At 38.1% G+C, this 17597-nt stretch overlaps 1 protein-coding gene across 1 annotated transcript in view; it reads right to left on the minus strand.

The window, feature by feature from the left end:
* The window catches only part of LOC122811455 (antigen peptide transporter 2-like), a 320151-nt gene that overhangs the window by 104992 nt on the left and 197562 nt on the right, over window positions 1–17597 (minus strand). The window contains exons 6-7 of the mRNA XM_044083306.1: window positions 15071–15268; window positions 13025–13153 (exon numbers count right to left, since the gene is read on the minus strand). Coding sequence (XP_043939241.1) covers window positions 13025–13153; window positions 15071–15268 — 327 coding nt within the window. The remainder of the gene's footprint in view (window positions 1–13024; window positions 13154–15070; window positions 15269–17597) is intronic.

Below are 17597 nucleotides of genomic sequence, written 5' to 3' on the forward strand. Positions count from 1 at the left end.
CAAACACTAAGAAGCCCATGTTTTAAAATGCATTAGACAATTGGAAAATTAGTGGTCACCATTTGATGCTCAATGTTCTACAGGAGGGTAAAGTCTGGTGAACAAATAAAGCACCTTTTCTAGCAGAAATTCCGAACTGGAAATCTGAAATAATCTTCTGGGGCCATGATTTCCTTTCCCTTGCTAACTGTGGCTCTTAAAAAAGTTATAGTCAGTGAAAAAGAGAAAAAAATAAAACATAACTAACTAACTGCAGCAGCAATTACAAAGACCCGGCTTTACCCTTCTCCTCCCTACCCAAGGCTCTTAAAAAGTTATGGCTGGAAAAATACATATACACATATATAAATAAATAAACAGATTTAACATAAGTAGCTGGAATAGTAGTCAGAAGGATATGGTGTGTGTGTGTGTGTGTGTGTGTGTGTGTGTGTGTGTGTGTGTGTGTGTGTGTGTGTGTGTGTGTGTGTGTGTGTGTGTGTGTGTGTGTGTGTGTGCCAAAACTGAATACTTCTGAATATGTTTTGGGGACAGGGGAGTTCTAATGCTTTGCACAGTATATGCCTGACAACTATAACCTGAAATAAATTACTAGTGCTGTTATTTGCTTATGTTGAGTTAATCTGACTGCACAGGTTGAAACTAGCAAACTGCCCTCCATATTCAAATATTCAGTTGCAGTTTGTCTAAAAGGAGAACAGAAAGAGTCTGCGTGCAAAGTCTCAGGTGCCTGTTATTCAACCTATTAACTGTCTTCACAATAACCTGATGTTGTATCTTGCACTAATGTAAGAAGTGTTTTACATGACTTGCAAAATGTACTTTATGGGTTTACAATGTGTGTAGATTTCAAAAGAGCTATAATTTGCTGCAACTCAGGAACAATTGGTCAATACAGTGAAAAATCGATGAGTTAAAGCTGCAGTACGTTGTCTAAAGTTTTCAATTTGCACCTGCTCATGTGCTAGGTAGACATCTTTTATAAACTTAATCCACATAGGACAAATGTATAGCAAATACTCATTGCACACAATGCTAGTCTACTCACTTTGGGCCCTATTCTTAAACCCAGAGTTTAGTTGTGTAGGGCTTGTATGTCACAGAACATCATACAGCAACCTTTTGATGCAAAATGTTGCAAGACCCTGTATGCAGTCTTACTCTATTATGCATCATTGGTGTGTCAAACATCAAAGGCCTATGAGAGTCTAACTGCAGTCATAGATTGTTGTAATTTGTGGGCACAACCATCTCTGGCAACAGAGTCCTCTACAGTGCAGGCAAACCTGCTACCTCACACAAACTGACCTACCCTTACAGTAATTCTGGTGAGCTCCCTTCGAAGTCCTTCAGATGTGATATTAAGCTGAAGCCCCATCTTTATGAGTTGGTGGCATCTTAAGTGGATGTAAAAGTTCTTGCAACAATTAACTGAAAAAGGTAGGAGTCAAGTTATTTACAAAGCAACAATACACATACAAAACACTCCTTACTTAGAGATATTTATAAAAAATAAAATGAAGAATTAAAATATAAAACACAAAAGATTCCAAAAACAACTTCAGACACCCCCACCCTTTTATATATAACCGATAATCTTAACACTTTTTTCAATATGAAGCTTTTACCTCAAATTTTGTTGTATAACTTTGCACCTCTTGCCTTTCATAAGTGCCATAGATAACCAAACACTTTTCTATCTACATTAGCAGAATCTGTTGTAATAAAAACTTTACAAAACATTTGATATTGTCAGTTATGGAAATAACCCTTGATCCCATTTAACAAATGTTCCTCCCATAATTTCTTCACCCTATTACATAAGAAAAAAAATGTTCAATTGTTTCATCCACCTGACCTATCTGATGTCTGCTTATGCTTCATCTGAGCTTTCACCAGTAAGTTACCTAAACTCATGTCACATTTACACTTCATGGACCTTTCTACAAAAAATCCTTATAAATAAAATGCGTAAGTCTTTCACATAACATCTTTAGTGACATCTTCACTATCCAGAAATCCCATACAAATGTAAAGAACTGATGAAAACAATGTCACTGATAACAACCATCTCTCTTTTTTGTCTCTGACAATGTAAGGTACCTCATTTAATTGGATTTAAACAGGAGCTCCAAAAGGTAAAGAAATAAAAACTCAATAACCTAGTCTCTAAATCTTTTGGAAACAGGAAAACATAGACTAAATGATTTATTTTTCCTAATACAGGAGAATGAATGAGACAAACTTTTTCAGAAATGAAAGCAGATGCAACTTCCATGTGGTCACAGTTTCCATCAATTATTGCAACATTTTCTACCATTTCTGATAAATAACTCTATCCCTACAAAACGAGACACCTAATACCTGACACTTAGTCACTGAAAAGGAAACACCATTTACAGTCTCCTTACAAACAAAACCCTGACTTTGGGGGAAATATTTAGACCCATCCCTTTTGGAGTAATTTGAAGCACCTCTAAAGCTTTCAACTCTCATCTTTTATCATAAAAACTTACCGCTATATCCCATGCACAACTCATCATTACAGGATGGGAATAATCTTTCTATTTACATGCCTCATCTCCCTAGCTTCCTGAATGCCTTACATAACACTCCCTTTATGAGTAACATGTACAATGTAGGGCTCATAGCGCACCCTTGTTTCATGCCCTTCTGAACTTGAATCACACTACCCATCTAACCATTAACAAATGTCAGCACCCATTTCTGAATCTGACTCACACTACCCATATAACTATTAACAAATATCTGTATCCATTTCTGAATCTGAATCACAATACCCATCTAACTATTAACAAATGTCAGTACCCATTTCTGAACCTGAATCACACTACCCATCTAACTATTAACAAATATCTGTACCCATTTCTGAATGTAACTCACAATACCCATCCAACTATTAACAAATGTCAGTAGCTTTACTAGAAAGGCTCATCCAGACTCTGCTACACTTTGCTGTGAGGGAAAGGTTAGTTTGTTTTTTATTTGTTGTACTTTGTATTACTTTATTGCCTTTTTCTATTTTGAATACTGTGATTTGTTTTCTTTACTTTGTGTTTTACTTGTATTCTGCTTTTAACTGCAAATTAAAACTTGAAAAGAGACCACAGCTCTGTCTCTTGTGAGTCAGGCAGAAATAATTTTTCCCACCCTGCCACCCAGTTACTGTTGTGTTCTTAAACACCACTGTCTTTCTAGTTGCCTGCCCCTTATGTTAATTTGACCATATATCTCATTTCCTCTCTGCTTTTACAGGCTTGTGTGAGCAAGCACAAAATTATCATTTTGTGAAATCACTCCCCTTCAACTATTTAAATTTATTGGCCATCCTACTGTATTCCATAGTACCAGAATACAAAAGTGACCACCCCCTTTCATATTCACCAAGGATAGTCACACCTCCAAGCTAGTTACCCAACACAATGCATCTGAAATTCTCCAGGTGCAACTAACACTAGGTAAGACTGCAATCCAAATTGTAGCTTGCTAAAGATCCCCCACCATGCCCCAAGATTCCCACTACATCTTTCTAAACATACTGGAAAATATTAACACACAACCAAACACCCTAATACTGGGTGATTTCAACTACCCTGCCATTAACTGGGAAACTACTCTTGTACCAACACCTTTGCCCAACGTTTCTTGGAATTCATAAATTCCAATGCCCAGGATCAACTAATCCATAGTCCCACCAGGGGCTCCAATATCCTGGACCTGGATCTGGTCATTACCAAGATGGGAAATCAATGCTCCACACAAGTGGTCACCCCCTCGTTGGTTAGGTCTGACCATAAGCTAATCATCTTTGACATCCACATCCCACCCCCACCCCCCAGTAAAGAAACAACCGTAAAAAACTTCTCCAAGGCCAACTTCATGCTACTCAAGTCAGAAGTCACAAACTTCATGACACCCATGCAGACGGGAACTGAAAGTTCGACTACTGAATCCTATACTAAAGCACTGTGTGAGCACATCCAGTCGTGCATGAATCATGCCATCCCAAATAGAACCAAGACGTTCTCCTCCAAAAAAAGGAAGCCAATCTGGTGGTCCCCTGTCAAAAACAAACTATACAACAGAAGGAAGAAACTGTTATAGAAAAGAGGAAAATCACAGGATGCAAAAAACTCCCTTATCAGCCTCAGGAAAAAAAGCTGAGATCCCTCGTAAAATCCTCCAAAGCTAATTACGAAAATAAAATTGCCAAAGATTCCAAAGACAACCACAAGGCATTCTATAGTTATGTCAAGAATCTAAAAGGCAATGCTCAGATCTGCTCTGAGCTACAACAGAATGGCATTAAATATACTGATCCCAAGGACATTGCCAATATCCTGGCAGATCAATTCAGTGCCAACTTCACCCCCTCTCACCCCCTAAATGGCCCATCTCAATAAAGAAAGATCCCCACATTCCGGTAATCACGGCCACACAGGTAAAAAACGCACTCTCCAAAGCTAAGAATACAGCATCCATGGGGCCAGACGACATCCTGGGCTGTGTACTACATGGACTACAAAATGAACTGGCACCTCACCTAAGTGTCATGTTTAATCATAGCCTCACCTCATGCTTCGTGCCCACTGAGTGGTGCACAGCTACAGTTATCTCACTCCACAAGGGGGGATCCACCTTGGATCCTGGGAACTACCATCCCATCAGTCTGACAAGCCTGATCTGCAAGGTCATGGAACTTATAAACAAAGACATTGGCAACCTTCAAACACTGGACCCCACCCAGTTTGGGTTTGTGAAGGGCCGATCGTGTTTCCTGAACCTGATTGACTTCTTCGAATCAGTCTCCAGAGCCGTGGATGAGGGTAAGGCAGTCCACACAGCCTATCTGGACCTCACCAAGGCCTTTGACACCATCCCTCACTCTGGAATCAGAGATAAACTTACTAAACTGGGCATAAATCCCTACGTCACTCGATGGGTTGCCAACTGGCTTACTGACAGAATCCTCACTGTAAAAGTAACTGACTCCAAATCCAGCTCCAGACAAGTGACAAGTGGAGTACCTCAGGGTTCAGTCCTGGGACCACTCTTGTTTGGCATCTACTTCTATGAAGTACAGGCCAATACTGAGGGACTCTGGCTAGCAAACTTCGTAGATGAATGCAAACTGGGAGCCATTATTGAATCCCCAAATGATGCGGATATTCTACAAAAGGGCCTTACAGAAACAGGTGCTTGGTGCCAGAGCCATGGGCTCAAGCTCAATGCCAAGAAGTGTATAGTTATCCCCTTTGGGAAAAAACATGCACCCATGAATTACCACAAAGGTGGCAGTACACTAAACACCAAAAGTGTGATAAGAGACTTAAGAACACAGGTGGACAGTGGTCTCATCTTCGATAACCACATCGCCACAACAGTCAGGAAATCCTTCTATGTGGCACACCTCATCACTAAGGGCTTTTCATCCAGAAAAAAGGAGGTCATTGTCCCACTGTACTCATCCCTCATTAGACCCATCATAGAGTACAACGCCTCATTTGGTATGTACCTTACAAGACATCAGCAACAACTGGAAAGGCCACAGAAACACCTCACTAAAAGAATTACAAGGCTAAAGCAGATGCCGTAAGATGACTGACTAAAAAAACTCCAGCTATACTTTGTCACATATCGTCTACTCAGAGGTGATCTCTGCTTAACATACAAGGCCATGTCAAACCCAGAGCTGTTGGACATGCTGCGCTTAAAGAAATCTCAATCCATCAGAGCCACACACTCCAGGGACCTAAACCTTGTCATCACAATGAATCACAATGAACAAAACATGCTGGAGGGATAGGTTCCTGACCCTCATACTCTGGAATAGACTTCCCATACATGTTAAGCAGAGTGCCTCCTTAGCCCTCTTCAAAAGGAACCTTGACGACTGGATGGGAGAAAGGAAATTTACCCCAGGGATCACGTCAGTCACCCTGCTAGACACGGGTGCAGGGAAGTCAATATTGTGGGAAGAAATGGCCAGGGAATTGTTATGGCTAGGCTTGCATAGGCCCTAAGGCCAATAGCCTAGTACCAACCTATGAACCATACAGTAGTAATATAAACCACCACCTTCCACTAAGAATAATTCACTCATAATGATAATTCAACCACATGCCACAAAAGAAGTTGTATTGCATTGATTACAGTTTATCACTTTGTTGCAAACCTCCGTCTGTCTTTTCAACACAAAAAATACATGGTAGGCACAAAGCTATGTAAAGGACACCAGAGTACTACAGTCAAAGGAACCTAAGCATCCTATCATACTTGACTAACCTGCAGCAGAAATATTACAACCATCACATGTACACTTACAATGCTTGCAACATCCACATTTTTTCATTTTGTAATCAGTGCTTTTGTTAACTTTTTTTCTCTTTACCAAAATGACTTCAAATATTTCTATTTCTCCTACAAACTAAAGTTGGCTTTGTACTCAAGTTGTGCTTTAAGTCAATATTGAATGCTAACTACCACTTTGTAAACATGATAATTGTTAATACAATTTACATCAGTTGAATATGGGAATACCATTGCTTGTATCAAATTAATATTTGATTCTGATAACATAAGAAATCTATCACTTCTCTTAGTTTTTACTTTGTTAGCTACTTCAAGTGATATTTTTTTTCAGAATAATCCCTTTCATTTAATAGGTTAATCAAGTTATTTATTCCTGTTTCAAAAACTTTGTCTGTAATAAATCTAGATAATCTCACCATCTGGCTTTTTATAAGGTTAACTTTCTGATAAAGGATGACAACTTTTAAAAAGCAAGTATGTATTTGAAAAGGTAGGTTTCATAAATACGGTAGACTGAAAGCATTTATTAATTTTATCTTAATAAATCTTAACATCCAAATATGTAATGGAATCAAATGTTTTATCATATGTAAACCTTAAAAATGTTGAAGCAGAAAATAGTTATATGACAAATTCATACAAATCATCAGCTGCACCTAGCCACAAGACAAAAATGCCATCCAAAATGTAGAATAAAATATAAATCATTGTTGCATTTTGATTCAACTCTAACATTTCTCTTCCAATAAAATACAATATTATCATAAGTGGACACCACTGCTGTGCCTATTGCCATGCCACAATTCTTGGGGGGGAAATATTTTGTTCAAAAAGAAAAAAAGAAAAAATGGTAGGGCTCCCTATTGAAATGTCGGCACTTGCAGCACTGAGTGCTGACAGACTGAAAAAAGATAGAAAATCAAAGAAAAGAGTGAATCTCAAACATTGCTCTTCTCCAGGGGTGCAAGCCCCTCTGCACCCCTCACACCCCTCAAACTTATATATACAAAATTTGAGACTGGAATACCTCAGAGATAAGGGATTCCTACAGACGGGCCATCTCAGACTATGTATATGTCCAAATGGTTGCCAGCACTAATTCCATAAAGTCATGCAAATAATTTAAAAAAACTTATCCTAGCTTCAGTAAACCACTTTAATGTGAATAAGTCAATGCCATCAGTTGCTACAAATAAAACTTCTGGTAAAAAAGAAACAATGGAGAATCTTTAAAAAAAATCACATAAATCTTTTAACACCCAGTCGTAAGTGTTACAAAAAATCTTTAAGTTTGGGATCCATAGATTTTGCAAAAGGCTCTGTCTTTGATCCTCTTGAAGTGACTATGGGACTAACAAGAGGATGCAATATATCTTTGTGGACTTTTGGTATCCCTAAAACTACTGGAATTACTGGATCATTTTCTTTTAGGAATTTGTATTCTTTTGAATTGATCACACCTTACAATAATCATGTAGCATCCAATCAATTATTATATATGCTATGAAGAAAACTAATTTTAGAAACAAATTAATAAACAGTCATTCATTAATATTTGTTGCATTTTTCTAACATAATACACAGTGTCCATTAATACAACCCCCTCCCTTATCTAGTTTTCTACCCTGCACTGCCGCACTGTTAGGTAATTCAAACAATAGTTGTCTCTCTGAGTATTATACTCTTTTTTAGAATCTAAGTTCCTTAAATCTAACTCATACATTCTTTCAAAGTATGTGCATAATTTTAAATTTACAAATAGAGAAAGCTAAATCTGACAGTTTACTTTGAAAAAAAAATGTGAAACTCATTTTAAAGTTTCACATATTTCTCAGTGACAGTCACTAAAAATTTTGAGGTCACCTTTATTAAACACTAATAAAAGTGCCCGAATCTTGGCATGGAGTATCATTATTAAATAACATTGAGGAAATTATCACCTGTTCTTGCTATGACCATATTCCTATAAATGCACTATAAGATGTGTACCATCCAATTAGGAATCACGAATGCCCTCAGCAGTACTCACAACATATGAGGTCTAACATGATCAAACACCTACTGATTATCACAAATAATAAGCAATCCTAATCCCTGTGGGCTTTCAATCTCATCAGCAATTTCTTTATATCTTACTTTGCCTACGAGACATACTGAAGACTCTTTTATGTGTAATCTGTTGCATAGCTCCAATAATCCGAGACTGTAAAATACTAATATATATATATATATATATATATATATATATATATATATATATATATATAGCTATATATATAACAAAATGCATTCCCAAAAGTAATTGTTCTCCAGTTTGCTATATCAAGTTAATTCCCTTCTTCCAGGTAAATTTTACAATACAACGACAAATATCCCTATGCACCCCCACCATATGTCAACAATTATTAAGTACTTTTAAGAAGCAAGCCTATTTGTCTTCCCTCTTAACCTGATAAAACTGGTAACTAATTAAATTCTGGCCCAAGCATAGTATCTGTATTTTCCTTTTTTAATGACCATGGTCAACTATAACTTGTATATTGTGGCAAGTAACTTTTCACTTTACTGATGAAAGGAATGTACCAAGCCACATAGGTTCGTAGGTTCATAGGAAGTTACTAGGCTAATGGGCCCTAGGGCCCTTACAAGCCTAGTTATGTTATACCCATGTTCTCTAATTGATCTTGGTTAGATGGTCATTATTCACAAAGTGAGTCTACGATCATCACCGAATGCCTCTGTCTGTGAGTGACTTGGGTACCACTCCCAGGGTCAATTTATGGTCTCCCAAATTGTCTAGGTTGTGCTTGAATAGGGTCATTGAGGAGCTGTGCTTCACGTGAAATGGAACTTTATTCCAGAGGAGTGGCAATCTCTGGGAGATGTATCTGTCTCTCCAGCATGTTCTGTTAATGTCACAGGCTAGGTTGAGATCCCTGGAGTCAGTAACTCTTGTCCCATTTGATTTACAGATGTGCAGCATTTCCATTAGGGCAGGGTCACAGACTGCTCTGTAGACCAGGCACAAGTTGCTTCTCAGCAGCCTGTAGGATACAGAGTTCAGTGACAGGGCTTTTAGTCTTCCCATGTAGGTCATGCTTTGGAGGCCCCAAATTTTTTTTTGGTGAGAAACCTCTGTGGTCTCTCCAGCTGCTGCAGGTGTTTGGTGAGGTACATGCAAAAGGCAGCATTGTACTCTATTAGTGGCCTGATGAGGGTCGAGTACAGAGGAGTTATAACATCCTTAATCTTGGACGCAATGCCCTTACTTATGAAATGTGCAACGTAGAAGGCTTTCCTTACCACAGTGGACACATGGTGATCGCAGTTTAGATTGCTATCAACCTGTGTTCCCAAATCTCACACCACTAAGTTTGAGCTTGAGGGGGTGCTGTCAATATTGTAATTTGCAAGGAATTCCTCTTTGCCAAAGGGGATAATAATGCACTTTTTTATGTCATCATTGTCTGTGTTAGCCCTTTTTGTAATATGTTAACATTGTTTGGGGACTCAGTGATTGGGCCAGTTTGGAATCATCAGCAAACTTGGTAAGCCACAGGTCATCTACTTTTACTTGGACTTCTGAGAAATAGATTTCAAGCAGTAGAGGGCCCAGCACAGATCTTTGTGGTATACCACCGGCAACTGATCTACTGGTAGAGGTGGAATCCCCAACTTTGACAATATGCATTCTGTTGGTCAGCCTGTCGGCTACCCATCTAGTGGCATATGGGTTAATCCCCAGCTGGGAGAGTTCTCAATGACATCTGAGTAGGGAATTGTGTCAAAAGTGTTTGCTAAGTCAAGACACGTGGTATGTACTGCTTTGCTTTCATCCAGGAATTTTGGTGACATTCTTGAAGAAGCCCAATAGGTTCAGTAAGTATGATCTAGCTTTAACAAAATCAAACTGGGTCAGGTCAAGAGTTTGAAGGTTGTCTATGTCCTTGTTGATAAGGTCCATGATGATTTTTTCCATGGCCTTGCAGATAAGACTGGTTAGGGTTATGGGTCTATAGTTCCTGAGGTCAGTTAATGGGCCCCCTTTGTGCAAGTGGATTACTTTTGCTGTTCTCCACTGTGCTGGAACAAAGCCAGTGCTCAGGCTGAGGTTAAAGAGACTGCCAAGTGGTTCCACTAGGTCTTGTTTTAGATTGTTTAGTAAGCAGCCTGGGGTGTTATTTGATCCCACAGAAGTCATGCTTTTGGCCTTGAAGAGTGTGGATATGACCTGCTCCTTGGAGATACTAGGTAGAGGACTAGTGTTAGGTAGCTTTAGGGTATGGCTAGTGGGGCCGGGGGGGTGAAGTTTGTGCCAAATCTGTCAGCTAGCAGGTTAGCAATTTCCTCAGGTTCAATGTGAGAGGTACTGTTTACTGTTAGTTCAGCACATAGTTGGGCATTCCCTTTTAGATTTTGGATATAGCTAAAAAATGCCTTATGATTATCCTTAGCTAGGGATGCTAATTTAGCTTTGTAACTTGCTTTAGAGGACTTTGCAAGATATGTGATTTGCTTGTTCAAGCTGTGGAGGAAATTCTTCTTCTGTTGAGTAAGTTCCCTCTTATTCTTAGACATCAGTTTCTTCCTTTTGTTATATAACCTATTTATACTTGAGGTCCACCAGAATGGTCTGTTTTCGGGAGGACCTGGTTTAGATCTGGTCAGGTACAGCTGAGTCTATGTTTAAGTGGTTATACAGGGCATTTGTGTACTCCTCTGCATAGGAATCATTGTTGGCTGTGTTAGCAGGGGGGTTGAAACTTTTTATACCATCACCTAGTAGGCTGCTTTGGGGAAAGTTTTCATTTTTTTTTTTTTTTGCTTCTACATTCTGTAGTTGTCTGTCTTCTATGTACATAAAGTCCAAATATTTTTCTACCATTTTCAGTATCCCTGTCTTATCTGTAACTATCTGCACCACTAAATTCTTACGAGAACAACTAGTATTTTCATTACAATTTAATGTGCCAAAAATGAGGACACAACTTCCCTTTTCTCATTAACTATGTAAACCAGTTGCCTCAGAGCATCCCTAATTCTGACCTGTTTGTGATAATAAATGACTGTCTGTTTACTAAACCAAATATCCAATTGCAAAGCAATCTCAAAACTGCAACATAATTCTTTATACATATATTTTTTACACTTAGCCCACACCATATGAAAATCCTTCTGCATCCCTTGAAAGTTAGACTTATATGTTAGCCACAGTGCCATCAAGGAATAAAAAAACACTTAGAGCTTATTTCTGGACCATGCATCTATATCTTAATTCTTGCAAAACTCATATTTCAACATAGTACCCCATATACTCATGACCCTCTTTCCCAAAGTGAAACACAGGAAACATAGTCACATAAAGAACTGAAAAAGTCTTTGAGATCCTATTCCTCTAGAACATCACTATGAAGTTGTAGTGTAATTCTCCTTTTAAAATGGGATGGAGAGCCAGTAAAATATAAGCATTCCTAGGAAACTGGTGTTTTACTGTCCAAGCATTGCCAAAACATTTGCTATACAGAAACAAAAGTCGTATCGTAAAAATGCCCCATACCCAGACTGATAAAGGAACTGACTTTAACTGAAAAGCCCAATGTCTGAACCACATTGTCTCACAAAGCATAGCTGTCCAGCGTACAATAATTTCTAGTGCTAATTCTCACTAGTGGATGAACTAATTGCTGAAAGACCTTCTCAACTCTCTTCTTCAAGTTAGCAAGAAGCTCAGTGCAGCTCCATGCAGCTGTAATACAGGAAACACTTCCTCTTTTCATTGCCAGTGCATTCTCTTGCTGCCGTGCATTGGAATTGCTGCATGGGTATGCTCTACCATCTTCCACAACAGAAACAGAATCGGTTTCCAAATCTCTTGACTACCATTGCCCAGGACAATGCTTCACTATCAACTGGTTCCTTTATATCTAACAAATGTATCAATGTGGGAGCTGCTAACCCTTTTCTGAGTCAGATAAATAATCTCCACTAAAGAAACTTGAGCAAAACTATGCTCATCATCCATAATCCTGCAGCTGCCCTCCAGCATCTGCTGTATCTTACCATCATCCATCATACTTGCATCTCAGAAAGAGCAGGAGAATTTCCCTGGTGCCTGGTCAAACTTCTAGTCAGTATAAATACCACATCAGGTCTCCCTCAAAAAGAGGCCATTTGTCTGGTGGAACTAACCAGGTCAACAAAAGATATATATATATATAGATAGATAGATAGACAGATAGACAGACAGATAGATAGGTAGATATATAGATAGATAGACAGATAGAGTGATAAACAGACATATAGATAGATAAAATGTGACCATATACAAAACCAGTTCCCTCAGTCTCATAATATGATAAAGAAACATGGTCAGCCATCTTGACAAATGACTGCAAATTATTTGTGAATCACAATTAGTAAAAATGGTGGACAACATGCATTAACAGATTAAAAGGTCTACATCTGTCTACACAGCAAAATGCAGGTTATATATACATAGGCAAAGGTGAGTTTGTGTGTGTGTGTGTGTGTGTGTGTGTGTGTGTGTGTGTGTGTGTGTGTGTGTGTGTGCACGTGCATGTGAGTGTGCACATGTGTGTGTATTCCTGTACAAAATCTAAAATACATATGTGAGTTCCTGTCTATTATTCACTTAAATGTAGACTAAGTGAATCCATAAACCTTTTCTTACCCGAATGTAACTTCCTAAATCCATCTGGTACAAAATGAATGCAACCAGGTTACCACTGCTCATGCGTCCTTCTCGGATTAAATTCTGGCCATAATAGAGCATCACTACCTGCATAGCCAACTGGATCAGCTGTGGAAGCAGAGTTAACAGGATACTCAGGTTAGTAATACATTCTGGAATTCACTCCTCTCCATCATCAACTTGTCTGTATGGCTATCCTAATCAGAAAAACTTCTAGGCAGCTATTCCAATTTTGATTTATTTGGAACCAGTCTATTTGACCATGGTAGTCTGGTTGGTGATTCCCAGTCATGCTGGTGAAGTGCTACTGAACAACTGGATCTAGAAGCTTCAGGAAGGTGTGAGTCATTACTACCCCTCAAGCATTCCAGCTTTTTATCAGAGCATCTGCTTTGTGCTGTGCTTCACTGGTCACTAAATAAAAGCAGAACATAGCTAAATGGTCAATAACTCAGTCCTACAGGGACAGCACTGTCACTAAATGAGGGAAGATACATTTATATAATATAAACATTTTTTACTGTAAAGCATTGTTATGCTAAGAATGCCTTACACAAGCAAGCAAAACAACATATATGTATTTTAAAAAGGCAGAAATGGGTGAGGTGCAATGGCTGAAATTCAGTGCAGCTCTGAAGATGACTCCAAGGCTATGGGTTCTTTCTGTGCTTGTATTTCTGTGGGTTTCTACTACTGATGGTGAAGTCAGACAGTAGAACTAAGCAGCCCCACCTCAATATTCTCCACAGAAGGCCCATCACACTTTACCTAATGCCTAATGGAAGAAACTAGAATGTCAGAAGTGACTGCTACACTGGGGAAGCTAGAAAGTGGACTAAATGCATGCACTATATGCATTTACATTTCTGATGCCATTACATTACCACTACAGATGAAATAAATGCTGCCATTACAGAGTCGCATACTGCCCATTCACCTCAACTTAATTTGGTGCACTTGTTTGTTTGTTTGGTTGGTTGGTTAGTTTTTTGCCTTTCACTGAATCACAAACCACATATTCTAAACTTCTAAAGTATGAACGATCTTCTCCTCTGCCTCTATAATTACAGTGGTGTATACAAGAATATATACATTCTGGGGCATTTTTAAACTTCCGCTATGACTCTGAGTTACAAGTCCATGAAGAACCAACTGGCCAAGCATAACTGCTCATGTAATCAACCCCGTGAAAAAATAAATATAAAAAGTACATATAAATTTAAGTTGCATGGTCACACAAACATGAGAAAAATGAGAAATTTCCCAAAAAGGGAATCCTTGCCATTGCAGTCCTTGTGACAGCAGTGACTTCCACAGGAAAGCAGTTATTTAGGCATGTAACATCACTAAGTTGTGCTCAGTGAGTTGGCTTCTTGGTGAGTTGTAAATCAAGAAGCAGTAGAGCAGTCCTTCTCTAACTGCATTATACCTGCTGCATCCTTTGAATTTCCTAGAACCCTTTCATGTTGACTGGAGCTGATCTATTGTACCCATACGATAACATACACAAAGTACTCTTCCAGACTTTTTTTTCTCACAGTAACAAATATGCTGCCTTTTTAATATACTTTTTCTTCTGAATAGCAGCATGACATTTTAATAAGTGCTTAACATAAAGCTCTCAGTATCCACCGAGCTCATCATCACATGTCATCATACTTAGGACCACTATTAACCTGTTTACCAGTTTTGTCATCGTGTAAGCTCTTCCACAAATAAACAGTTCCTCCTCTCTTTTGTTGCCATTGACACTGCACTGCTATTAGGATAAGCAATATAAACAGTGACCTCTGGAAGGAATGAAAGCTTATCTGTTAAATCCTAATATTTTAGTGAACTTTCCTTCAGTATTCAGTGAACCACACATTTATTTTTGCATTTTAAACAACCAGTAAATGAAAAAAATGAAGCCGTCTATACTGTTAAAAGATACTGTTAAACAGTATTAAATAGTATTACTTAAATTCTAAGGCTGAACAAATATATATGGTATATTCTCATATATTCTCAGTAAAAGTAACATACTCGCTGTACGAAGAGTAACGTGGCTCGAGCTGTATCTCTCTTCATTTTCAGCTTATGTGTGATGTTGAGCTTTACATTGTATTTCAGTGATTCATCATCCTCTGTAGCAAAACTCCTTACAGTTTTTATCGAGGAAACTACCTCTCCAGCAAGGTCATTGGATGTGGCAATGGAATCCTGTACACTTTGAACTAGTTTCTACAACAAAAAGGCATACAAACATAGTAGTAAATATTAGGAATGAGAACATTTAATCAATTGAAGCTTCAAAAAGCTGAAATGTTATTTAAGTGCCATTATAGTTTCTCATATACATTTCATTTTAAAATCAAGAAACATCCGTAACCAGCAAACACAATTTTCTGTTAAACCACACATTTACCCATTTTGCAAGAAATATTTCAGTCAATATTTAGTGAAGTACATATGAGAAGTAAAAACATATGAGCAAAATATTCAAAACAATACAAATCTAGAATTTATTAATGAGTTATATAATCATGTCAAGAAGGATTAATCAAATCCTCATTTCCTACAATCCTTGCAATACCTTATTTTCTCAGACTCAGCCTTTGCAAACCAGTCTGCTTTCATCAAACATAATTTTAGCATTATTCTGAAGAGATCTCAGAAAGATCCATCTAGTTATGGATGGTGAGGGGGTTCTGCCCCCATAGACAGGAAAAAAAGATTAATAACCCGTTTGTTTCAACAAAAAAAAAATTAACAGACCATAGCAGACATGGTTTAATGCAAAAATAGTTTTGTATAACACTGAAAGGGTGACAAAAGCGCAGAAAATGAAAATCATAAAATCTGTCTAATGCAATATGATTATATTCACAAACATTACGTGCAGTCCCATAAATGTGATTTGTTCACGATGCCCCTTACATAGTCTGAAAAATAGCTTGAGTCATAGAAGTAGGTTGTCCTACTATTACTTTGCCTGCAGGCCTCTGAATCTGACTATAAATCAGGGGTGACTCGTGATACATGTTCTGGGCTACAACCCCCAAATTTCCTTTAAGTGTTTTGCTGCATTTATGTTCATTTTTTTTATTTAAAACATTAAAATGCAAAAGGAACAGCTTGTTGCAGCTGCAGGTCATCTTTGTCAAGGAGCATGAGTTCAACTGCAATTAGCAATTAAAAATAAAAAAAGATGTTGAATGCTGTTGATCTGTTAGTATAAAATACAGTTTTAACCACACTTTTTAATTTGGGGACTAGGCTGGGAAACTCAGCCAATCTGCAGGTAAGTGACTTCAACACTGCAAAAGTCTTATAGCTGATGAGTCATGCTCCTTGGCTTTAATGCTTGGAGACTACAGTGCTAATTATTTTTAGACTACAGTGCTAATTATTTTTTTAATTTTAATCAGACAGTGGGTAGGGGTGGCATACCACTAATCTGTTGCTCATTTTGAGTGTTAAAGTCACGTTCCGTGCTGTTGCATATTGAAAAGGTCAGTGACAGTGATTGTTGTAACGTTTTTTAACTACTCTCAATGGCAAATACAGAATTGATTTATATTTATCAAAAAGCTATAAGTAGCTGTACATGCAGTTTACAGTTAGCACTTAGCAGGTGATTAAAGCTATGAGGTGTTAACAAGCTATTTCCTCTATTCCAAGGTCTCACTCCCTTAGCCTCTATTTGCCTGCTGTGTGACTCTGATCAGGCCACTTAACCAGACAGCAATCTTAGGCTGAGTCTGGAAAAAAATCTGTGTGGATCAGTACTCTATACTTGCACAAAAATAAAGTAATTGCTTTTGATTTTGCTTCTTATTTTTGCCCTTTACCTGATAACATTTTTGATTCTCTAGAAAGGGTCACCCAGACTCTGCTAGACTTTGCTGTGAGGGAAAGTTTAGTTTGCTTTTTATTTGTTGTATTAATTCATTGCCTTTTTCTGTTTTGAATACTGTGACTTGTTTTATTTAACTTGTGTTGTACTTCTATTCAGCTTTTAACTGCATATTAAAACTTGAAAAGAGACCACAACTCTGTCTCTTGTGAGTCAGGCAGAATTTTTTTTCTGACCCTCCCACCTGGTTATTGTAGTGTTCTTAAACACCACTATCTTTCTAGTTGCCTTCCCCTTATGTTAATTTGACCATGTATCTAATTTCCTCTCCGTTTTTACTGGTTTGTGTGAGTAAGCACAAAATTATCATTTTGTGAAATCACTCCCCTTCAACTATTTAAATTTATTGGCCATCCAACTGTATTCCATAGTACCAGAATACAAAAGTGACCACCCCCTTTCAATCTATCACGCTGTTTTAAAAATAGTGACTCTCCACTCAAACTTAACTTTTTAGACAGGTAAAAATAGTGACTCTCCACTAAAACTTAACTTTTTAGACAGGTAAAACTTAGTACCGATTGGCTAGACAGAGGGACTGAGCTAGTAAAGATGTGCAGCAGGTTAGGGTGATAAAGGATAATGAGGGAAACGTACTCACAAGCGAGGACAGTGTGTTGAGCAGATGGAAAGAGTACTTTCAGGGGTTGATGA

The sequence above is a fragment of the Protopterus annectens genome, chromosome 9.part0 (assembly GCF_019279795.1).
Source record: "Protopterus annectens isolate FY-2018-M chromosome 9.part0, PAN1.0, whole genome shotgun sequence".
NCBI classification, from domain to species: Eukaryota; Metazoa; Chordata; order Ceratodontiformes; family Protopteridae; genus Protopterus; species Protopterus annectens.